General features: G+C 40.3%; 1 protein-coding gene across 3 annotated transcripts; it reads left to right on the top strand.

Moving 5' to 3' along the window:
- FAM161A (FAM161 centrosomal protein A) lies at window positions 1-25552 on the top strand. Of its 3 annotated transcripts, XM_055329273.1 has the most exons (7): window positions 1-254; window positions 12030-12262; window positions 13794-14960; window positions 15320-15487; window positions 17329-17428; window positions 24375-24529; window positions 24976-25552. In XM_055329273.1, exons 1-7 carry the CDS (start codon window positions 69-71, stop codon window positions 25112-25114), a joined length of 2148 nt encoding a protein of 715 aa, XP_055185248.1. In that variant the 5' UTR covers window positions 1-68; the 3' UTR covers window positions 25115-25552. The 3 variants fall into 3 exon arrangements, 2 of the variants coding, with proteins under 2 accessions (XP_055185248.1, XP_055185249.1); XR_008664959.1 differs by lacking the exon at window positions 17329-17428 and having other exon boundaries at window positions 24976-25111; XM_055329274.1 differs by lacking the exon at window positions 15320-15487.
- Window position 25553: the final 1 nt, after the last annotated feature.

Genomic DNA, 25553 nt, shown 5'->3' with positions numbered 1-25553 from the left:
GCCGCGGGTGGCGGGAGTCCGCGCCCGCTCCCCGGCCCCGGGCGAGCGCGGGCCTCGGCGGCGCGGCCATGGCAGCCTCGCAGCGAGCGGCGACCCCGGCGGCCGCCCGCCTCCAGTCCCCGGGAGATTCCAGCCCCGGAGCGCAGGCCGCCCAGTCCCAACGCGAACACCCCTCGGAGGCTGCGACGGCGGCGGCCGCGGCCTTGAAGGACGAGGAAGACGGAAAGGAGGCGGCGCCGCGGGCGCTGGCGCGGGTAATGCAGGGCGGACGCGGGCCGCGGCGGGGTGTGCGCCGGGTGCTGGCTGGCGGGCGGTTCGGGTCCCGCTGGGTGCGCCGCGGCCTCGCGGCCGGGAGGCGCCCTGCCCAGCCCCCCACCCCCAGTGGGCCTGGTCCCGCACCTTCTCTGCACCCCCACGGTAGGTACTCAGAACCCGGGCCCTGGATTGGAAGATCTTTTAATTTTCCACAAAGAGATCGTTGCAAAAAAAAAAAAAATAAATTTCTTGGAGAGCCTCCATTTCTAGAGAGCATCAAGTACAGAGCTTTACTTCTTTTGCTCCAGCATCTGTCGCACTTGCAAAAGCAGTTACTGCTTTTTCTTTTCAACTTGCGGAGAACTGATGTACCCCGTAGTGCATGACCCATAAAACTCAGGCGAATCAGCTGTGCTGTCAGCTGTGTTTTGTTGTCCCTCTAAAGTCTTGGTTATTGGTGCATTTTTTTAAAAAATTTTATTATTATTTTTTTTTATTGGTGCATCTTCACAGAGTACAGGAGAGGCGGTGTTTAAACCCATTCAAGAGTTCAGGGGGGCACATCATACACAGATGAACGTTAAGCATCCAGAGAAACAAATGAGTGAGGTTCCAGTTTCCTAAACGACTCTTCAGGGTGAGAAAGCCCTTGATGGATCAATGTTCAGTGTCAAATGTGTGGTGAGCACCTGCCCATCAGGTAGAGGGCTGAGTTTGCCATCTACTCTGTTCCCTTAAAAGATGGGACCATTGAATTTTAACTAGTCATGTGCAGATATAAACCTTACCCCCAGTTAAAGATTCTTAATACCGTTTGTCCAGAGCATCTCAGATACAAACCATCATGGTCTATGGCTAATAAAATCACTGGTATTTTGGAATTCTAACCTAAACACTAAACACTAAAATTCTATCCTAAACACTAAAAGTGTTTAAGGAGAAAATCTGTAGCAACACCTTCTATGGTCAGTACTTCACCAGCGGACAAACTACCCGAGGTCATCCAGAGTAAGGTACATTGAGACCCTGAACATGAACCAAGGTCAGAGTCCTGGGAACAGTTTCATTCATGATAAAGCTTCCCCACAAAGCAAATCTCAGAACCAACAAAGGAGGCAAAGTGATAGAGGAAAAAGATTTGAGTGGAGGAAGCGGATTGGGAATCCTGGACAGGATCCGTTCTCTGCCATTTGCGAGGTGATACTAAGATGTAACTTTCTTCAATCTCAGTTTCCTTGTATGTAAAAGAACTCTAATAAATGTGTCTCTTACTGGGATATTAGGAGAACCAAAGGAGAAAACGTGTGCATTATCTAAAGAACACTTTATATAAATTCATAATAATAATAATAACTGCCAATGAGACTGTCATTTGAACAACTGCCCCAAAGATTAAATTCTCAAAAAAAAAAAAAAAAAAGATTAAATTCTCCTTTGGCTTACTGTGCTGGAGGAGTCAGTCATTTCTGTAGTAGCAGGTATACTTCCAGACTGCCCTGCTAAACTGAATCTGTATCAGAAATTTAGTGCCTTAGGAGAGATCAATTCATCCAACAAGCTAGTTTCAAAGGGACAGATTACTACCAAACAAACAGAAAAGGGAGCTAAGTCTTATGAGTTTGATACACTTGGAGGATCCAAAAGCAAATCTGGATAAGCTGCCACAGTAGACCTGATAGCCAGAGGGCACCGGTTGGAGAAAGGAACCCTGAAAAGGCAGGAAAGGGTGCAGGAGCCAAGCTTGTCTTCACAGTTCATCTTGAGTCTCTACCTTGATTTTTTTTAAAGATTAATTTGTCTCAACTTTATCATCTACAAAATGTAGTAAACTCATGGATACTATAAGTACCACACAAGACTGATTAGAGCGGCGTTTGGGTGGCAAGGTTGGTTAAGTGTCTGATTCTTCATCTCAGGATTGTGCGTTCAAGCCATGCATTGGGCTCCATACCTAGCCTTTAAAAAAAAAAAAAAAAAAAAAAAAGGCTGGTTAGAGAACCACTAGGCTCCTTTCACTCCTTTGGTTTGCCAAAGTGAACCCCCTCCAACTCCCACACACACACCTTGAAGAACCCTGAGCCCATATTGAGCTCTGAGGTATGTTCCTTGAATCTAGCCTCCATTGGAGATAGCACTTCATAGGCCTTGCTTTGTGGTTGATGATGGCATGGGTAAAGCAATATTCTTGAATTCACAGTTAAAGTCTCCCTGAATTTCCTAATGGGGTAACAAATATCAAAGAGTTATTAAGCACTAGTCACTGAATAGTCATTTGTGAGTGAAGCAGACAGATCCCATCGTCACAAAGCTTCCAGTCTGGTGGGGAAGTTAGACATACAAAATGAATAGTCAAATGATTATAAGATGAGAAGTGCTGGGAAAGAAATGAATAGGCTTCTGTGATTAAAAAAAGTAGTCAGGAACCTACTTAAATGAGTAAACAATTAAGTCGATGCCTGGTAGATAAGAAAAAGCAGCCATTTGAAGACTAGGGGTAGAAAAAACATTCCAGGCCGAGGGAACAGCAGAGGCAGAGGCCCTAAGATAGGAAGAGAAAGAGTTTTGTGTGATTAAGGATCTGATGAGAGAGAAGGGCAGGGAAGGAGACAAGGTTGGAGAGATGAACTGGGCCGGATTATTCAGGGCCTTTTAGACCAAGATAAGGAGTTTAGTGTTTATGGTCAGTACAGGTACTGCAGAAGGTCCTTGAAGACTTTAGAAGATCTGACATGTTTCTATTTACATTTTTAAAAGACGACTGATGGCTCTGTGGGGAATGATTAGAGGCTTTGACAAAGCAAAAATAAGGAAATTGGTTAGGAGCTGTTGTGGTCAAGGGCAGGCAGTGGTTTGGTTTTAGTCTAGGAGAAGTGGCAAGAAGTGGACAGATTTCTTTAGAATGGATAGGACTTACTGTTAGATTGGATGTGAAGGCCAAGGAAGAGGAAGAAATCAAGAATGTTCATTTCCATTTTCTGGCTTAACCAGTTGCATGAAAAGTAATGCCATTTACTGAATTGGGGATAACTTAGGGAAGAATGGGTTTACAGACTGGGTGGGAATTAGGGTTTCCGTTTTTTTGTTGTTTGTTTGAAGATTGATTGATTGATTGATTTTAGAGAAAGAGCATGAATGGGAGGGGCAGAGGGAGAGGGAGAAAGAATCTCCAGCAGACTCCTCCCTGAGCATGGAGCCAAAGCAGAGCTTGATCTCACGACCTTGAAGTCACAACCTTGAGGTCAGGACCTGAACTGAAACGAGTTAGATGCTTAGCTGACTATACCACCCAGGTGCCCCAGGGTTTCAGTTTTGAATATGGTAAATTTGAGATGCCTATAAAACTACCAATTGGAAATATGTAGGAAGCAGTAGGGTCTATGAAACCATAGTCCTGTGCGATCTAGACTATAGACTTCTTTCTAGGAATTTTCAGCAACTTTTTAAAAAAGATTTTATTTATTTATTCATGACAGAGTGAGAGAGAGGCAGAGACACAAGCAGAGGAAGAAACCGGAGCAGGGAGCCTGACGTGGGATTGGATCCCGGGTCTCCAGGATCACACTCCAGGCTGAAGGTGGCGCTAAACTGCTGGGCCACCGTGGCTGCCCAATTTTCAGCATTTTCAAGACAATGGGAATGAATGAAGTCACTTAGGGAGAGGATGTGGAGAAAGAAGCGAAGGGGCCTAGTATAGAATTCTGAAGAACCTAGCATTTAAGGGGTGTCTGGCTGGCTCCATAGGTGGAGCACAGGACTCTTGATCTCAGGATCCTGAGTTCAGGCACTACATTGGGCATGAAGCCCACATATATATATATATGTATTTTTTAGGTGGGCTTCATGCCATGTATATATATACATATATACACATGTATACATATGCCTGGTGCCTGGGTGACTCAGTTGGTAGAGATAGAGATAAAGAGATAGAGAGTTTGACTCTTGGTTTCCTCTCAGGTCATGATCTCAGAGTCAACCTCTCCCCTGCTGCTCCAGCTCTACACTCAGCCGGGAGTCTGGTTGAGATTCTCTCCCTCTCCCTCTGCCCCTCCCATGTTCCCCTGACTAAAATAAATCTTTAAAAAATTTAAAACCTAGTGTTTAATAGTCAAGTAGAGAAAAAAGGAGCAAAAGAAATTAAGGACCAGCTACAGTGGTTACCAGAAAGTGGGCAAGTTTCCCATTCATTGGCTTTAGTGATGAGGAAAGGGTTAAATGGTGCTAAGAGAGGGATATTTCATCTTTTTTTTTTAATTTTTTTTTTTAATTTTTGTTTTTTTATTTATTTATGATAGTCACACACACAGAGAGAGAGGCAGAGACACAGGCAGAGGGAGAAGCAGGCTCCATGCACCGGGAGCCCGATGTGGGATTCGATCCCGGGTCTCCAGGATCGCGCCCTGGGTCAAAGGCAGGCGCCAAACCGCTGCGCCACCCAGGGATCCCGGATATTTCATCTTTGAAACAGGAGGGAAGGAGAAAAGGAGCACAAAAGTGGGCAGTTTTGTAGATGGGAAGATAGCGAACTTCCCTCTGAAGATTTCTGTTTTCTTAAAGAAATAGAAGAGTTAGGGATGCCTGGGTGGCTCTGAAGATTTCTGTTTTCTTAAAGAAATAGAAGAGTTAGGGATGCCTGGGTGGCTCAGTGGTTGAGCATCTGCCTTTTTGGCTCAGGGCGTGATCGCAGAGTCCTGGGATCGAGTCCCACATCGGGCTCCCTGCATGCATGAGGTCTCTGCCTCTCTCTCTCTGTGTCTCTCATGAATAAATAAATAAAATATTAAAAAAAAAGAAATAGAAGAGTTATAGGCAGTTGGGGGATGAGTGTGGGAGCAGGTAAATGAGCAAAGGAAAGGTAAGAAGTATTGCTGGGGGAATGTGAGAGCCACCTTCCAGAAGGAATAAGGGAGGTGCTAGGCAGACCAAGTATCCATTGGAAATTGTTCAGTTTTTTGGGGGGTGTGGCAAGTTCCTTTTTTTTTTTTTCCCAAGACTTATTGATTTATTTGAGAGAGAGAGTGAAGGGAGAGGCAGAGGGAGGGAGAGAATCTGAATCTGAAGCCAGCTCTGCACTGAGTTAGGAGTCTGGCACAGGACTCGAATCCATGACCTGAGGTCATGACCAGACCCGAAATCAAGAGACAGATGCTCAATCAACTGAGCCACCCAGGCACCCCAGAAATTGTTCAATTTTAAATTTAGTATTAATATTCACAAATATTATTTTTATTTATTTTTAAGTTAAATTAAATTAATTTATTTTTAAGTAGGCTCCACACCCAGTGTGGAGCCCAACACAGGTCTTGAACTTAACCTTGAAATCAAGACCAGAGCTGAGACCAAGGGCCGGATGCTTAACCAACTGAGCCCCCAGGCACCCCTCTTTTTTATGTTTTTAAGTTACATTTTAATTGTGAAAATAATATATGAATATATTCTCTTTTTAAATTTTCAAGTGTTACAAGGGCACCTGGCTGGCTCAGTCATTGGGGCATGTGACTCTTGATCTCGGGGTTGTGAGTTCGAGCCTCATGTTGGGTGTAGAGATTACTTAAAAATAAAATCTTAAAAACCTTCAAATGCTACAAATAAGGCATAGGACCTTTTAGAACTCTCCCTGCAAAAAAAAATCTGACACCCCGCCTCTACCCCCCCACACCATTGGTAGCCACTGTTTTGAAAATGATATATAGTCTTCTGGACTTTTTCCTGTTTCCTGTGTATATAATATGTTAATATATGGTCACATTAAAAATGTGTGTGTGTGTGTGTATATATATATATATATATACACACAAATACACATATTGTTCTGCAGCTTGCATCTTCTCTTTTATTGGGGGTTTACCCATGTTAGTATATGTAAATTTGCCTTTTTCGTTAGAAATCCTTTCAATGCAAAAAAATTTTTAAATAAAAATTCCAGAACTTCAGATGATACTAGATAGACTATAACACAAATAATTATGAGTCCTGGTTACTAATGAATCAGCATGTGCCAGAGGGAGTCATTATCTAAATGGGTCAAGCCAGTCTAGGGGAAGATTATCCTCTAATCTGGTGGCTACATATACAACATTCCATAGAGAGCTGAACGATTAAAGGGAGAGAGTACTGTGTTAAGTTCTTAGGATATAATGTCTTTGACCTAGGTTATTTGATTTACTAAATATTTTCCTTTGTGAGGAGACAAAAATGGCATTAGAATTGGAGGCTGCTTATTAACCATTCACCTGTTTCAGATAAAACACTGTGAGATCAGTTTATCTGAAAAATTTAAAGTATTAAGCTGAAATGGAATGGATACTTTGCAAAAGTCAGTGCCTAAGTTAGAAGCTACTCATCCTTCTATAACTTTTTCAAACACTTTTCCCAGGTCCAAATAAATTTTAGCCTTTTTGTGAAAATGACTGTTATAAGGCCTCCTTTTAAGGGATGTTCTAAAAGAATGAATGAAGAATGCATGTGTGCTTTTACCAAAAACAGTTCTTGGAATGTCCTCCTGGTTTTAATTGTAGTTTTTGGAAAATAAGCCCTTAATACCTAAACATAGCTCTTTAGGGCAGCCGGTTTTTCTTCAAATGATTCAGTCCTCTTTGAGGGAATACCTGTCTTCTTCCCTCTATGGAAACTTAGTATTTTTTTAAGCTTATACTCATTCATCCAACAAATATTTCTTGAGTATCTGCCATTGGTAGGGGCAGGCACATAATACACAAATAAATAAAGTCATGTAGGATGTCAGTTGGGGTGAGTACTTATGAAAAAAATAAAACAGAGGGGCACCTGGGTGGCTCAGTAGGGAGTGTCTGCCTTCGGCTCAGGTTATGATCCCAGGGTTCCGGGATCAAACCCCACATCAGGCTCCCTGCTCAGCGAGGAGTCCGCTTCTCCCTCTCCCTCTGCCCCCCCCCATGTGTGTGCACATTCTCTCTCTCTTAAATAAATAAAATCTTTTAGGGATCCCTGGGTGGCGCAGCGGTTTGGCGCCTGCCTTTGGCCCAGGGCGCGATCCTGGAGACCCGGGATTGAATCCCACGTCGGGCTTCCGGTGCATGGAGCCTGCTTCTCCCTCTGCCTGTGTCTCTGCCTCTCTCTCTCTCTGTGACTATCATAAATAAATAAATAAATAAATAAATAAATAAATAAATAAATATAAAAAAAATAAAAAAAAATAAAATCTTTTAAAAGATAAAGAACTGACTTTAAAAGGAAAAAAGACCAGAAAAAGGAGACTGACAATGAGTGGGGAGGGACGTTGTAATTTCAAATACAGTAGACAGTGAAGTCTTTGTTGAGAAGATGGCATTTCATTAAGACCTGAAGGAGTGAGCAAATTGGCCATGCCGATATCTAGAGGAACAGCATCCCAGGGAGAGGGAACAGCAAGTGAGGTCCTGAGGTGATTTTGCTGATGCTGTGAGCATTGGAAAAACTGCAAACTGGAATCAACTACTGCTACTAGGATGAACTACTGTTGCTGCCCAGGGGAAGAACCGGTGTCGGGGAGGCTCAAGCAGATGGAGAACTAACAGAAAGGAATACAGTCCCTTCCTCCTCCAGCCTTGCAGTTTCCCTCTAATCTTACTTTTGGCAAATATAGTGGGGAGCAGCTGGCAAAGCAGAAACCCTCTTTGGAGTCCCATCCCCAGCATCACAGAGCAGGGTATAGAAGGGAGGTGTGGGAGCCACAAGACAATAGCATACACCTGGCACCTACCTTATGTGTCATAAAATTAATGTTCAGAAGGTAAATGCCCATGTCACATGGCTAAGGAGTGCAGAACCTAGGCTCAAATGAGAATTCGGACCCCACGCCTGTAATCCTTCTCCCAAGGCATGACAGCGCTCCAAACTGAAAAGGTATTTAACTTCCATACGAGTGCTTCTTATTGAAGGGTTATGAGGGAACTGAAACCAGGTGACCAGCCAGTGGTTGGGAGCCAGTAGTTAGATGAGAAATGGACAACCGCTCCTCAAAATTGCTCTATGTCTTTTACTCTGCTCTTAGCCTTCAACTTTGTGCACCTTGCTCCCCACTCTACTGTCCGCCCTTGCTGCTTTTACTCATGTCATTTAAACACATCTGGAAGTTTGTCCGGAGTACCCTTTGCCTTTTTCCCCTACACTCTCTTTGACCCTCCAGATTCTTCCATTCTTTGACTCATCTCGGACATTACCTCCTCCAGGCAGCCTTCCTTTATCTTCCAAACTCAAACCAAGCTAAAGCTCCTTTGGTTTGAATACTCTTATCACTTGGTCTTTGTATCTGTCGTGACCACTTTCTCTTTCATATCAGTCCTCCTCTCCCTGCTTATTAAATGTTGGTGTTTGCCAGCATTTCCATCCTCAGGTTCTCGTCTCTCATTGTTCCCCTCTCCCTGGGCAACCCTATCCACATCCAAAGCTGCACCTGTCACTTCTGTGTGCCCTGGTACCTGCCATATCTCCCTCTCCAGCCCAGCCTTATTAGCAGCTCTCCAGATATATTTACCTCCCAGAGTTCTGACCACCTGGCTGCCTGACTAATCCCTGAAATTTAGTGTGTCTAAGACAGAGATTAGTTTCCTTTCCCTAAAACACTCTTTTCTGCTGTATCCCCTGTATCGATGAATGGCAGCACCACCATCTACCTAGACAGCACTCCAGACAGAAATCTTTTTACTTTCTTGCCCACAGCCAGACCATTGTCGAGTTGATACTTCAGCTTCCTAAATCTCTGAAGACAGCCTCCTTTCTTTTGTCCCTGGTGCTGCCCCCTTCATTTTGCCCTTCATATCTCTAACTCGGGCCTTTGCTGTAGCCCATTAACTACTGTCAGCCTTGCCTTCCTTCACTCCCTCCTACTCGCTACAAGAAGACTCCTTCTGAGCATTAATATGTCACTCCTCTGGTCACATTCTCCAAGGCTCCTGTTGGCTATGGCCTGGCCACCTGGGCTCTTGGTGGCTCCTGACTTACCTTTTTCACCTTGTTTCCCACCCTCATCTGGGCTCCTTATACCCTGCTCCCCACTGCCACTCAGACTACCTCCCTCTGAGCACATAATGCCTGTTCATTCCACTTGTGGCTAAAAAACCCCCCTGCCCTTGGGAGGAGTGTGGTGTGCCTTTGGAGCACAAGGGATTTGAAATTGAGTACCAGCTCTGCTACTTACTAGCTGTGCAACTGCAGGTGGGTCACCTGCCTCCTTTGAGCCTCAGTTTCCTTGAGATCATACTACCTGCAAGTTGCATTGTCAGGAGGTAACATCATGATGAATGTTCTAGCACTGTGCCTCAGATGTCTCTGTTTTTCCCTGCTCCCTTGATTTGGCACACTCTGTCCTCACCCATCCTTATGCCTTCAGTCTGGCTCACCTCTACAAATTCTACCTTTTTTTTTTTCCTTCCTAGTCAGTTAGGCATTCTTTCTATGAGTTCTCATGGTGTCTTATATCATGACATATATGGTCACTCGTCTGTCTCCCTCTTCAGAACAGCTGGGAGCAGTTTGTGGACAGGAGTCAGGAGTTCCGTCTCATTTAAAGCCCGCTACTGAGTTATATACCTGTTCTAAACTAGCTGGAAGCTTCTAGAAGGTGGAATTTTTATCTAATCTGTATCAGGAGTCAGCTGAATGCTGGGCGTCTCTAAATATTTAATGAATGAAGAAGTTAACAAAGCTCTTATCTAAGAACTAAGCTCCATGACTAAAAAAGTAATGATGAGGAACACGTACAGAAACCACAGAAGACATCAGAAAATTCTCTGACTTGAGTTGTAGGACATACATAAATTTCCTTTGAGACATAAATTTGTTAAGACATAAATTTCCGCATACCAGTTCTTTTGAGGAAAACTTGTTTTCTCCTTCTTCTTCTTTTTTTGTTTTTAGATTTTATGTATTTATTTTAGAGAGAGAAATTAAGGGCACAAGCAGGGGAGAGGGAGAAGCAGGCTGGGCAGGGATAGAGGCCTTGATGTGGAACTCGATCCCAGGACCCTGGGATCATGACCTAAGCTGAAGGCAGACACTTAACCGACTGAGGCACCCCATTTCACTTTTTTTAAGTTACCTCAAGTGGTACAACACTGGCGTCTTATACACTGGTTTTAGTCCCTTAAAAAAAAAACAGGGGATCCCTGGGTGGCGCAGCGGTTTAGAGCCTGCCTTTGGCCCAGGGCGCGATCCTGGAGACCCGGGATCGAATCCCACGTCGGGCTCCCGGTGCATGGAGCCTGCTTCTCCCTCTGCCTGTGTCTCTGCCTCTCTTTCTCTCTCTCTCTCTCTCTCTCTCTCTGTGTGTGTGACTATCATAAATAAATTAAAAAAAAAAAAACATACCTATAACTATTTGTATACAATTGATGTTCTGAATTTTCCTGTTGGGAGAAAGGTACTCAATTTTATTTCCTAGAGTCTTATCAGATTGTTATATATCTATAATTTTCTATGGCAAATATGCTTTTTTCATTTTAAGTCTTTCAGGCCCTAAGTTAAATTTAAAACCATGGTCAGCAGCCTTTTATGCATACCATCATAAATAACTTCAACTGTTTCTCAACTGAGAAAATATTTATAAATTTTTATTTATGGAGAAAATGCAATTTTACCACGTTAGCTGCTTCAGTTAAAGAACTTTGAGGGACACCTGGGTAGCTCAGTGGTGGGGCGCCTCCCTTCAGCCCAAGGTATTGATCCTGGAGTCCTGGGATCGAGTCCTGCATCAGGCTTCCTGTGGGGAGTCTGCTTCTCCCCCTGCCTGTGTCTCTGCCTCTCTCTCTCTCTCTCTGTGTCTCTCATGAATAAATAAATAAAATTAAAAAAAAAAAAACAACTGTGAAAGGAATGGGGGAGGAGGATAGTCAGACCCTTCTAGGGATGACCTATATATAGCATAGCTGCACTCTGTGGTTATTATACTGTGCTACTCTTGTTCTCTTGTCACTCCCAAAGTCTGTCACCCATGGGAGCTATTGCTCTTATTGCCCCAGAAGTGGCTGTTCTGATGGTCCCTCCTACCCCCCTTCACTCCCTCCTATTCCCTCCTGAGGCATCTCCTTGGTGAACCAATGAGAAATTGTTCCCTCCCTTCTCCTGTCCCCATTCTCCCATTTCCCTGACTTCTTTTTCTCCCTGTCTTCTCTCCAAGGGCACGCCCTTGGGGCCCACGCTGCAGAAGGCCTGCTAGGGCTGGATATTGCGCTGTGTTTGGTTGGTTTGCAGCAGGAAGAATGTTTTTCTTCATCTCAGTTAAAACTTACAACTCAGAAAGAGGCTCTTTATAAAGGGTGGTTTGGTTCTATCCTGTTACGGGTTAGTATATGATCTGGGAATTTAACTATTCTTTATAAAATGAATTAAATCGCATTTATTTCCTGATGTCTCTCTCTCTCATTCTTTTTTTTTTTTTTTTTTTTTTTTAGTATTCGTTTATTTTAGCAAAAGGGGGAGGGGCAAAGGGAGAGAAAATTGCAAGCATGCTCCCTGCTGAGCAGAGAGCCTGGCTTAGGCTGCTCTCATGACCCCAGGATCATAACTGAAATGGAAATCAAGAGTTGGATTCAACTGACTGAGCCACCCAGGTGCCCCATCTCTCATTCCTAATAAAATATCATTAAGGGAAAATGTACATAGTCCACAAGTAACTTATAATCCATTATATGTAGGTACCCACAAGTAACATAATCTAATTAAGCATGCACTTTAAGAAGCAGCATTGGGAATTGGTGTCAGTTTAATTTGTCTTCAGTTCTAAACACCATTTAACAGATTTTTTTTCCTCCTACCAGGCTGATTTTAACACCAATATTTCTGAGGTAGATGAACAAACACAAATAAGTGATGAGGACTTTGTGGACTTTTCTGATATTTGCCACTCTAATGAAGAGTATTTTAGGAAACTAGAAGAGCTGAAAGCTGCCCACTTGGAAACTATGGCAAAGTTAGAGAAAATGTACCAGAATAAATTAAATTTAAAAGTTCAGCCAGTGATCATCAGAGAAGCTTCTAGTGTCTCTTCCAGGTAAGTTTGTACATAACATTATTTGTGGGCTGTAAAATAAAATGTATACTTAAATATGCAGAACAGACGTATTTCAGAATGTTTTCTCTCAACTATCCTTTTGTACTTTTAATGATATACAGAGGTTGGATTTTATTTAAAATGTGTAATGGGGGCAGCCCGGGTGGCTCAGCGGTTTAGCGCTGCCTTTGGCCCAGGGCGTGATCCTGGAGACCTGGGATCGAGTCCCACGTCGGGCTCCCTGCATGGAGCCTGCTTCTCCCTCTGTCTCTGCCTCTCTCTCTCTCTCTCTCTCTCTATCTATCTATCTATCTATCTGTGTCTCTCATGAATAAATAAATAAAATCTTTAAAAAAAAATGTGTAATGGCTTATCCACCAATGGCTTCTTCTTGTTTTTAGGGTCATTTAGTCGTTTTTTCTCTGACCTGCCACTCATAGAACTGTAGATATGTGTCAAAATATTTAGCCTGGGCCATTTTTATTTATTTTTATTTTTTAAAGATTTTAAGTAATCTCTACACCGAATATGGGGCTTGAACTTACAGCCTGGAGTTCAGGAGTTGCATGTTCTAATGACTGAGCCAGCCAGGCTGGGCCATTTTTAAGTGAAAATATTAAAATTTAATTTTAAAAGTCCTTTACATTATGTGGATTAACATGAACTCAGGGGTACCTGGGTGGTACCTGGGTCAGTTAAGCATCTGACTCTTGATTTCAACGCAGCTCTTGATCTCAGAATTGTGAGTTCAAGCCCCATGTTGGGCGCCATGCTAAGTTTAAGAAACAAAAAAACATGAACTCATTAAAAATATAAAGTATAGATACAGCTCTCTCGAGAGCACCCACCATTGTATCTCAAGGTGTACTTTTTGCTTTATTTTAAAAGATTTTATTTAATTATTCATGACAGACATAGAGAGGCAGAGACATAGGCAGAGAAGCAGGCTCCATGCCGGGAGCCCGATGTGGGACTCGATCTCAGGACTCCAAGAGGAGTAGCTGTACAGATGCAGGAAGCAAGGAGTGGGCGTCTAGGCAACAGACCACATGTGCAGAGGCATGGTAGTATGAGAGATCATGGTATATGTGAGGAGCTTCATGTGATTGGATATGACTTAAGATTAGTAACTGGAGGGCGAGAGAGGTGAAACAGGAAAGGTGGCCAGGGGCTAGTCTTAAAGGGGCTTTATGATCTAGACTTGACTCTGTTACAATGGCAAATCATAGAAGAGTTTCAAGAGGGGGAATGACATGACTAGATGTATGTTTTAAGATGATGACTCTGAGAAATATGTGGAGAATTTAATAGACATTAGCCACAAGGAGCCACTGCTGTCTCGGTTCCCCTGTAAAATGAGGGAGTTAAATTAGAGGATCTCTTAGCTCTATTCTAAATAAAAGTGATAATTATAAGCTTTATGTATCCAGCTCCTGCCTTCTAACTGATAATACCTTGATCTTATAATTCTTAATTTTTATATTTGGTCACATGCAACTGAGAGAGTAACTTAATTATTATTCTTATTTAGGTCTGAATCAGAAAAGAACTCTTATCACCCTATATCATTAATGACATCTTCAGAGCCTGATTTAGGGCCGTCTTCCTCCTTGATTATGTCTTCCTCTGAAGACGAGTTGCCCAACTTAGAAAAAGAGTATCCTGAGAAAAAGAGGATGGTGATGAGCTACGCAAAAGAGCTCATCAACAACATGTGGACAAACTTTTCTGTTGAAGATTATATTCGGTGTGAAGATGCTTACTTCCCAGCCGTTGAAAAAACAAAGAAGAAACCAAGAGAATGGGCGCCAAAGATTACAGTTCCTGAGCCTTTTCAGATGATGATTAGGGAACAGAGGAAGAAAGAAGAGAACATGAAATCAAAATCAGATATTGAAATGGTACACCAGCTGCTCAAAAAGCAAGAAGAAGAATCAGAGTGTAAGAAAAAATTCCGAGCCACTCCAGTTCCTGCATTTGTCTTTTTCCCCCTTTATCATGAACTAGTCAAGCAAAATGAAGACCGCAGAAAGCGTTTGAAGGAAAAGAACAAAGAAGCTCTTCTGGCCTCACAAAAGCCATTTAAGTTCATTGCAAGAGAGGAACAGAAGCAAGCAATCCGGGAAAAGAAGCTGAGAGACTTGTTTAAGTCTAAAAAGAAAACAAACCGATTTAAGGCCAGACCTGTGCCTCGATCTACTTATGGCTCAGCTACCAAAGAGAAGTTAAAAGAAGAGGAGCTCTATAGAGACATTATGACGCAGCTGAAAGCCCAAGAGCTCTTGCAGAATCCACCCCCTTTGCCTTCTAGGTCAGGTCACAAAAGTTGTGCTCCAAGGAAGCTCAAGTGTCCTGAGCAGCCTGAAAGGCTGAAGTGTACACACAAGTTTAGATGCCAGATTGCTGATTTTGAAAAGCTTCCTGAGGGATACCAGAAACACCTCTCAGAACAGAAGTGTTCAAAACTCCCAGCCTCCCATAAACCACCCAATCTTCACTCAGCCTCCACTGCATCCACTAAAAGAGAGAAAATTTTGGCAGACATTGCAACAAATGAGGAACATTTAAAAGAAACACGGCCTTTTCTGTCTCCAAGAAACAAGTCACCAGGAAGAAGTGCAAGTGCAAAGCCTGTGCCTTGTAACTGCCCCCCTCCAATGCCCACAGTATCTTCCAGAGGGAGAGAACAAGCCACAAGGTAAACGACTAGAATATAGCACTAGCTGACTCACGGTTGCTAAAACAGTGTTTGTAGCCATATTGATTTTATGTCAGTCAATTTGAAAATATGAAGAAGTTATATTTGGTAACATATTTTTGGTAGATAATATAGAGCATTTTGCCAGAGGATGTTCTTCTAAGAAATGAGTATATTTTCCATTTCCAATCTTTGGGATAGAAAAGGTTAGTCAGCCTGTTGATTTCCAATTTCACAAGTCAAAGCCTTCTCAAAAGGTTGCCTTTAGTTTCAACGCTTGAATTTTCCTGTGTTAAATCTTTGCTGAACAACATTCTTACTGGCTTAAAGTGAATTAAGCCTTAGTTTGTTGCCCTCAGGAGATCACTTGAGGAAAAGAAAATGTTGGAAGAAGAGAGAAATCGGATCCTAACTAAACAGAAGCAAAGAATGAAAGAATTGCAGAAACTCCTGACAATCCGGGCTAAAGCTTATGACTCCCATCAAAGTTTAGCTCAGATGTCTAAATCCAGAGTCAAATCTCTCAGGTATCCTAAAAGAATTTAGTAGTTTAGTTTCTGGATTCAAGTTGCTATCAATTACTTACACTCAATGTGCACACACACACACACTCAAACTCACTCACCTCACCTCATGGTGAGGACCCTGAAGCCATGTTGCTGAGCAGAAATGTTTTATATCGTGGCCATAGTTAATAGTTGTAATCTTATGTCGGTATCTAACCTTTTTTTTACTCTATATTATTTTTAAGTAGACTCCATGCCCACTGTGGGACCGAACATGACATGATCTGAGACCAAGTGTCCTATGCTCTACTGATTGCGCCAGCCAGGCGCCCCTTCTTTATGCTACTTTTGGTTGCACTGTAACGATATTGAGAAAAATCTTTTTAAGTTTTGTATTTTAATTCCAGTATAGTTAACACTGAAAAATCTTGACTCATACAGTAAAGCTCTCGTTTAATAGCTTGCTGTGTAATCTCAGAATATTGTTCAATAAATAGGTCTGTTGAAGAGCTTTGTTCTAAGGTGCATGAAATTTGAGGTCACAAATTAACACATTGATGTTAATTAACATCAGTTATGTGATATGTCAATTAACACGTGTGTAAGTGTTTAGTGGTATGTGTTGCAATTCTTGGAGTTTTGATATAATAAATAAAATATAAATAAATAAAAATATTTGCAGAACCCCTTCACAGAACACTGGAATTCTGCAATACAAAGTTTGAAAACCAGTGTTCCAGAGGAACATTTTTATGTAAAAAATGTTCATGTTTAGGGCAGCCCTGGTGGCGCAGCGGTTTAGCGCCGCCTGCAGCCCAGGGCGTGATCCTGGGGACCCTGGATCAAGTCCCACATCAGGCTCTCTGTATGATGCCTGCTTCTCCCTCTGCCTGTGTCTCTGCCTCTCTCTCTCTGTCTCTATGAATAAATAAATAAATAAAAAAAATCTTTAAAAAAAAAATGTTCATGTTTAAGTAGGAAAATATCTCCCCCAAAGCTGGATAAGTAATATGATTTATTAATTTTTAATCTGATTTATAAGTACCCCCAATCTATATATTGGTTTTTACTTATTATTGGTATTCCTTTTTAAATATATATTATTTATAACAATTATATTTCTTTATAATGTATATTATGTTTATATTCCATATAATGTATATCAGTGTAATTCGATACAGGGAACTTAATTTGATAAACTTGAGCAGAATTTTTTAGAAAAATACTGTCCACCCCAAGAAAGTAAACTGGATTTTTCCTAATACCAATTTTGTGTATAAATTAATCATAAGTATCATTCTGTAGTATAATTCTTTTCTCTAATCCATGTAATCTTATTATCTTGGTAGAGTTAGTATGTTTTACATGTTATTTTATATAGAATATCATATTTTATTCATTATAGGATTTTTCCCAAATAGTAAGTACATTTACTGTGAACTTAGTATTTTGGTTCCTTTTTCTCTATATGTTCTATTCCCTTACTCCTCATTTTCCCCTGACCTGCTCTCATTTAATTAACTTTGCCACCCACCTATAGAAGATCTTGTTTAGGGGAAAAAGAAAAAAGCAAGATCTTGTTTTTCAGAAGAAATTCCTTAAGGAGAAGATATCTAATTTGGACTAAGTTTTCTTGGTTTTCTGCACTTAAAATTGAGTTAAGAGGGCCTTTATTCATCTCTTCAGGCCAGTTTAAAGCATTTTATTCTGCATTTCATAAAAATTTACCAGTCTAGGAAAGGTATTGTGGTAAATTGTAAGCCATGCTCATAATTTAATTTCTGATTTGTCATGTAAGCTAAATGTTGTATGTGCAAATTATTATTTCTTTTTAAAATTCCCTTCCTTTTATTTGATTTTAGAAAGAGTGAAAAGGAAAGGATGAGAGAATACCAACAAGAACTAGAAGAAAGAGAAGAAAAATTAAAAAACAGGCCGCTACTGTTTGAAAGAGTTGCTCAGGTTGTGTTTGTTGGAATTTAAGAGCTACAATCAGCTTTTTTTTTTTTTAATATATCTCTAACGCCTAACTTACAGTCCATTTTTCTTATATGTTCTATAATTTATTGAGACATATTATTGTTTCTGTGACAGCTTCATCAAATCAGTCAAGTAAGTTTTTGCTTAAATCTGAGCATCAAATCTTGTTGAGGAGGCATGTTAGCTTGATAAAGAACACACTGCTACTGCAGGCATATTCAAAATAATAGTTTCACAACCTGTTCTTCATGGCTGATCTTTTTTTTTTTTAGTACCAATTTAGCCATTTATTAAGGCAAATCTTCATGATACTACTTGGAAGTCTGAAGAATTAAAAAATGAAACAAAATGCTAATTGGAATCAGATCTATTTCTGCCAGGTTTTGTTTTGTTTTTCAGTTTCATTGAGATATATGACTTAGAGCACTGTGTAAATTTAAGATGTACAGCATGTGACTTGACATAGATGTTTGGTGAAATAGTAACTACTGTAAATTTAGTTAATAATCCTCATCTCATATAGTTAACCAAACTTTTAGGATTTACTCTCTTAGCAGTTTTCAAATATGCCATACAGTGGTGTTAACTACAGTCATCATGTTGTACGTTACATTCCCAGTACTTATTTTTCTTATACTTAGAGGTTTATAGCTTTGACCGTCTTCATCCAATTCCCCTGGTAACCACAAATGTGATCTATTTTTCTATGACTTTGTTTTGTTTTTGTTTTTAGATTTTACATGTAAGTGAGATCATACAGTATTTGTCTTCCTCTGTCTGACTTATTTCACTAAGCATAAAGGCCTCAAAGCCTTTAAGAGCTACAATCTTGTTGCGTATTGTTGCATATGGCAGGATTTCCTTTTTTATGGCTGAATAGTATTCTGTTGAATATACACCATTCTGAAAATAGTATTCTGAAAATATACACCATTTTCATGGCAGGATTTCCTTTTTTATGGCTGAATAGTATTCTGTTGAATATACACCATTCTGAAAATAGTATTCTGAAAATATACACCATTTTCTTTTGATGGACACTTAAGTTGTTTCCATGCCTTGGCCATTGTAAATAATGCTGCAATGAATGTGGGTGCAGATAGCACTTCAACATAGTGATTATTTTTCCTTTAGATAAATACACAGAAGTTGGATGTTGCTGTATTGTATTGTATTTCTGTTTTAAATTTTTTGAGGAACCTCCATACTGTTTTTCAGGGTGGCTGTACTAATTTACATTCCTACCAACAGTGCACAAGGACTCCCTTTTCTCCATATCCTCACCAGCATTTGTTATCTCTTGTCTTTTTTATATTAGCCATTCTAGCAAGTGTGAGGTGATACCTCATTGTGGTTTTGATTTGCATATCCCTGATGATTAGTGATGTTGAGCACCTTTTCATGTACCTGTTGGCCATTTGAATATTTTCTTTGGAAAAATATCAGTTCAGATCCTTTAAATTGGATTATTTGGCTTTTTGCTAGGACTTTTATGAGTTCTTTATATATTTTGCATACTAACCCCTTATCAGACATATCATTTGCAAATATTTTCTTCATCCAGTAGGTTCCCTTTTCATTTTGTTGATCAGTTGTTTTGTTTTTTTTTTTAAGATGTTATTTATTTATTCATAGAGACACAGAGAGAGAGAGGCAGAGACACAGGCAGAGGGAGAAGCAGGCTCCATACAGAGAGCCTGACGTGGGACTTGATCCAGGGTCTCCAGGATCACGCCCCGGGCTGCAGGCAGCGCTAAACCACTGAGCCACTGGGGCTGCCCTGTTGATCAGTTTTTTTAAGTGAGTCTATAATTTTCATTCTTATCTACAATTACCAAAATGACTTTCTTTTCATTGGAAAAATAATTTGGTCCTATGGACAGTGAGTTCTGATTTTACTATATTTTTTTTGTTTTTTTTTTTTAATTTATTTATTTATCCATGTGCAACACAGAGAGAGACAGAGACACAGGCAGAGGGAGAAGCAGGCTCCATGCAGGGAGCCCAATGTGGGACTCGATCCCATGTCTCCAGGATCACGCCCCAGGCTGCAGGCGGCGCCAGACCGCTGCGCCACCGGGGCTGCCCAGATTTTACTATATTTATACTCAGTTTTACAGTCTCCCCCTAAGAGGTATCTGTCCATTTCACATCATCTTCTCCTTTGTACTCACAAAGGAGGTGTTCTTATGGGTGACATAGCTTAACGATCGACAGACTCACTGGAGGTTACAGGTGCTGTATTGTAACCTTGTAAAAGCTGTTGCATTTGGAGCTTCCTGCCAGCATTATAGGACTGCCCTTCTTAATGAAACACTGAGGACAGGGGCACGTATTATAGGTGAATTTACATTTATAATCTCTCAAAGTTATGGGACCCGACCCGTTTACTTACAGATTTGGAAATTTATATAATGCTTTTCATTTTAAGGAGTGGGTTTCCTTTTTTAATTTCTTAGTTTCAATTTTAAAGGGAAAAATCATCATAAACTGTTCTGAATTACCTAGCAGAAAGTGATTGACTTTTAGCTCAAAGTAGTTATTTCCAGCTCCCGACTGCTTGTCTGGTAGTTATATCTACACAGATTTCCCATAGACATCTTACATCCATCTTGCCTCAAACTAGATCTTCCTCTTTGATTTCCTACTTTTGTTGGGCCACAGTTTTGGAGACTGGTAACCACTTTTCCTTCCTCTTTCACTTGCCACTGAGAGACCTGACAAATTTTCTTCCTAAATAATTTTTGGATCTGCCTTTCTTCATTCTCAATAATGAAATGCTATGTGAAACCTCTGTTGTCTCTTCTCTGAGTTATTGTAGTGATTTGACTAGTTTTCTGGCCTTGTTCTTTGCAGAGCCACCCATCATATCTTCACTTTGCCATTCCTGTTCCCTTGCCAAAATGTTACCCTGGATAGGTAGTAAATAACCTCTGATATTAGTGACAATCATCCATTTTCACTGATTCTACTCATTCTCATTTTCAATGAAAAATATCAAAAGGCCTTATCACTGTCTTCTTCAAATACTACAAAGTGGGTATTCTTATATTACAGAGGAAAAAACTGAAGTTCAAAGAAGGTAAGTAACTAGTAAGGTTTATAGTTAGTAATGGAACTAGGATTGGACCCAAGTCAGTCTGCTTCCAAACAATTAAGACTAAGCTGTCCTGCTCTTTCCCAGAAGATGACTCCATGACTCTTAGCCTGGTGTATAGAATCCTCTACATTCTTATTCCTGTTAACCTCTTTGTTTATCGACCCCAACACACCCCCTGCCCCCTCACCATGACCATCCTTTACTTTCAGACCATACTAGACTACAAGTTCCAAACTTCTTTATTCATGCTTTTTCTGAACACTCTTAGAGCCTCTTCCTTTTTTTCATACTGATCTTTCAAGTATTCATATAAAATTACTTGAATTGCTTCCTGGGTTGAATTGGGTGCCCATTTCTGGTTTTTTTTTTTTTAATTTTTATTTATTTATGATAGAGAGAGAGAGAGAGGCAGAGACATAGGCAGAGGGGGAAGCAGGCTCCATGTACTGGGAGCCTGACGTGGGATTCGATCCTGGGTCTCCAGGATCGCGCCCTGGGCCAAAGGCAGGCGCTAAACCGCTGCGCCACCCAGCGATCCCCCATTTCTGTGTTTTTTATTAACCTCTGCATGCCTTTGTCTTTGCTCCTGCTATATTGTATGGAAATGATATGTTTCAGGATCTCTCTTCCCTTCTAGCTAGTTACTTTTAAAGGTTGTGGTCAAATCTTTGTATTCCTAGAACCCACCACCTAGGATATCCTCTGGCACAGAGATGTTAATAAACATTTGTTGAACCAAAACTGAACTGTTAGGATCAAATTAGCCAGGTAATGACCTCTCATTTTTTTTCTAGGATTAACCTGGGCTGAGAGCACTGTTTTTTGCAGTCTTTGATAGTGATGAGTCTCAGCATGAGTAAGCTGTTGTGCCATGCTGTGAATTCCCACTGCTTCTAAGCACAAGAGAAAGTGAGGCAAAATAAGTAGTGTGTGTGAAATTAAACCCATAAAGAAATTTTGCATGTTGAAAACAGGTTAGTTTCATAGCTGATTCTACTTCTGCCACTTTTGGCTCTTATCTCTGCTGTTCCTTTTGTCCAAAAACACTGTTCTCTTTCCATATACACCCACTACCTCTCATGAGGGCTTTTTACAAAATAAGCACTCAGTAATTAAATAAATGAAAGAATTACTGTAAATGAAACTTATGATTACAAAAAATAAATATTTTTCCCCTTCAAATGAGGGCACTGACTGTAGACAAACTTTAATCATTGTACATTATTTTGGTTTTCAGAAGAAGCAACACTTGTTTTTTGTTTTGTTCTGTTTTGGTTTTTGCAGTCTTTGATAGTAAAATAAAATAATCATAGTTATTTTCATTGTTCCTTTTATCTTGTAGTCTGTACAATTCTTTTGCATGGTGAAATGCTAGGAGGAAATGTTTATTTCAGTTAAGAATAGTTATACACTACTCACCTTGATATAAAATATTAAAAGGTAATTAATTCTATATATAGAGTGACTGGCAGTGACTCACCATTGCTTTGGTTTTGTTAACATAAATTAGTGCATTTTTTTCTTGCAGTCTGTTTTGCTGTGACTATTGCTGCTAATTAACAGCTGTTATTTAATAAACCCACTCACAACTTTATACATTATCCATGTATTAGCACTAATTGTGGTCTTGCTGCTGTTGAGTTATTCTCTAGCAGAGTAAGCTTACCAGCCAGGACAGAACAAACTATGTTGTCCTGTTTCTTGGAAATCACAAGGTTTACTGATTGCGTAGATTCTAAATTCTGAACCAAATTCAAATTAAGAGTTAATGAGTACCGGCTTTGATATTATTTTAATCTCTTTTATATTTAACTTGCTTTTATCAGAGTATAAAATGTTTTTAATAGATTAAGAGTTATTTGGGTTTTCTTTATTCTACTCTACAGTCTTTGGGGCATAGTTCTTATCTTCGCACTTAGCCATGACTTTCGGTTCTCAAGGCCTGTGTGTTGGTGTTCATAGCCTCTGGATGCATTTTATTAACTTTTCTAAAAATTGTTGTATTTTATAGCAGGTGCATTTTAGCAACAGTTTGGGTACGTTTTCAGTTTTCCAGAGCATCACAGAAATCACTGGTGGTAGCTTATCCATTGTAATCAGTCTTTATTTCCCTCATGGAACATTAGATGCCGTGGTCCGTCAGTATGCTGGAGTCCCTAGGTTAGGCAAATAGATATCTGACACTTGCATTGCTAAAGTCAGGTTTAAGCTACCTTCAAACTCCAGGATGAGCACTACTACTTAGAGAAAGCAGCATGGTGAAATGGAAAAGACCCAGGAAATGGTCAAGAGCCTTGGTTCTACCATTCACTGTCCTTGTGACCTTAAGCAAACTGCCCAACCTTACTGGGGGTGGAGGGAGTGTTCTAATTTCCTTTTTTTTTTTTTTAAGATTTTGTTTATTTATTCATGAGAGACACACACACAGAGAGAGAGAGAGAGAGGCAGAGACACAGGCAGAGGGAGAAGCAGGCTTCATGCAGGGAGTCTGATGTGGGACTCGATCCCGGGACTTCAGGATGACAATCTGAGCTGAAGGCAGACGCTTAACAACTGAGCCACCCAGGTGCCCCGTCCTTATTTGTTAAGTATGGGGGTGAGACTGGGTGATCTCCCACACCCTTTCCAATATGGGATGCCATCAGTGCACTGGAGCTGGCCCATCCTAGTTACCTTAGCTGGAGGTCCACATGGCAACTGTTGGCCCTATACTAGTTCATATCCACTCATGGAAGGTAAAGGGTGACCAAAGCTGAGGCCCTAGTGAACCCCAGGCGTTTTGTGACCTTGAAAGGTCACAAGAGTTCCTGTGGTCTCAGGAACTGTGATGACTCCTGACCTGCTTTAGGTCTGAGAGGGTCATCACAGGTCCACAGGTCCTAAGGACAGGAAATAACATTCTGGAGATTGGACTCAGTTCTAAATTCTTGTTCTTTTTGCTGTATCCGTTGATTTCTCCAGAGTAAAGATAACCACATTGATGATATTATCATCTTTGATGGATTAGAGATCTAGCATTTAAAGACTAAAAGTTCCAGTAGGTACATAAAATGGAAGAACCCTCTGACAACTATTGCGAACTTATTTTCTTCCTTGTTTTTCCAGATTCCTTGAACAGTCATAAAAGTATATTTTTAAAAAGTATATAAAACAGATATAATGTAAAGAATATAGGTCACGTGGCTACTACGTAGGTTAACACAGAACATCACCAGTACCCCAGAAACCCTGTGCACCCTTACCAGATCAAAACCCTCTCCCTCTTCCCTAGAGGTAACCACCATTCTAATTTTTGAGATAAGCATTTCCTGGTTTTTGTTATTACTGTTTTTGTGTTTTGCAGTTTTACCATCCTACACAGTATGGTTTAGTTTTGCCCTTTTGGGGACTTTAGGTAAATGAGTCATTCATTCTTTATGTATTCTCTTGTCTTTTACTTCTTTTGCTTAGTACTGTGTTCATGAGATCCATCCATACTGTCGTGTACAATAGAATTCATTTATTGTCATTGCTTTATTTTACTCCGTTGTGTGAATAGACCATTATTTATCAATCCTATTGTTGAGAGATATTTGGGTTGTTTCCAGTTTGGGGTTGTTAAAAGTAGTACTTTCCTGAGCGTTTTTGTACACGTCTTCTGGGGTACATATGTAGGAGTTCCTCTGAGTATATGCTGGGGAGTGGGATTGCTGGTCAGAAGGTTTGCTTACTTTGAGTCAACTGTGATTATTAGATTTAATTTCTAATACTGGAGCTTTTAACCCATACATTTTTAATGAAAATTTAAAGTCTTTTGTTCTCCTCTAAAAAGGTTTGTCTTTCCTATAGAAAAATGCAAGAATGGCAGCAGAAAAACGTTATTCTAACACCCTAAAAGCATTAGGACTATCTGATGAGTTTGTTTCAAAGAAAGGCCAAAGTGGAAAAGTATTTGAGTACTTCAGCAATCAAGAGATGAAGAATTCTACTGAAGATAAAGAAAGGTAACATATATAGGACATCTAAATGGTTTACCTTTGGAAAAATTCTTACTTGCTGGAAAGAATAAATTCTGTCCTATATCTTTAAAAGATCTTTTAACCTAACACAATACATGTGAACTGTTGTAAAACATTGGTATTTTAACACTTGGCACATTGAAAATATTACGTGGTGATGAAGCATCTTGTTTTTTAAAACAGAATAATTTAAATTTCTGACTGACATAAATGATGAAAATAATAAGATGCTTTCAAATGAAGTTTACAGAGCCAAACAAGGTTTGAAATAGATTAGTTCCCAATTAGCACGTTTATAGAGCTGTCTTGGTAAATCAGAGCTCATGCCCTTGAGGAAGACTGACTCCATGATGATATACGTTGCAAAGCGTTGGTTGACTTTTAGACCAAATCATTTTTCCTTTGAAAGTTTGATAAATTTCTTCCTCCAGCTTTGATGAAGAAGAAGAAGTTGAAGAAAGAGAGAGTGGGGAAGAAAATCATTTCATTGATACGAACAGCCAGGATTCTTACAAGGAAAAAGAGGAAACTGATGAAGAGAGTGGAGAAGAGAAATCTGTTAAGGAGTAAGAGAGATTGAGCAGGATGTCTCCTGTCTGTGCCCGCGCTGTCGATGGCAGCCCCTGGCATTAGCATCCGTGCTTATGGTGAGAACAACATCAATGAGAGCCCTCCAACCTGTACAAGGCTCTTGAGCAAAGTCATCTGTAGCCTGGAAAGGCCAAATCCAACCGAATGGTTGTTGGGTCAGTTGGAGTAAGGCTTTGCCTGTTCAGGTTTTTTAATCACTATGTATGGTTTACAACTTTGACCTTACTTGTATTTTTAAAAAAGCATTTGAGAATCATAGCTGTCATCATAAACTGATTAATTCTGAACATATTTGCTACTTCCTTATTTGAATGGGAAAAAATGGCTTGGCATTGAGAGCAGAAAGAAGTACTGGCTTTTGGTGATTTGAAAAAATGTTTTTGGGAAGTCTGAATCAATAAATATTTTTAAATTATAC

This window comes from Nyctereutes procyonoides, unplaced genomic scaffold, assembly GCF_905146905.1.
Source record: "Nyctereutes procyonoides isolate TBG_1078 unplaced genomic scaffold, NYPRO_anot_genome, whole genome shotgun sequence".
NCBI classification, from domain to species: Eukaryota; Metazoa; Chordata; class Mammalia; order Carnivora; family Canidae; genus Nyctereutes; species Nyctereutes procyonoides.
This window is presented reverse-complemented; position numbering and strand designations above follow the sequence as displayed.

What these genes read in the sequence shown, in the direction of transcription:
- FAM161A (XM_055329273.1), top strand. Translation starts at nt 69, where the DNA reads ATGGCAGCCTCGCAGCGAGCGGCGACCCCGGCGGCCGCCCGCCTCCAG. An exon ending in TGTTTGAAAGAGTTGCTCAG is followed by an intron (nt 17,429 to 24,374) that starts GTTGTGTTTGTT and finishes TCTTTCCTATAG; the next exon opens with AAAAATGCAAGAATGGCAGC. An exon ending in TCTACTGAAGATAAAGAAAG is followed by an intron (nt 24,530 to 24,975) that starts GTAACATATATA and finishes TTCTTCCTCCAG; the next exon opens with CTTTGATGAAGAAGAAGAAG.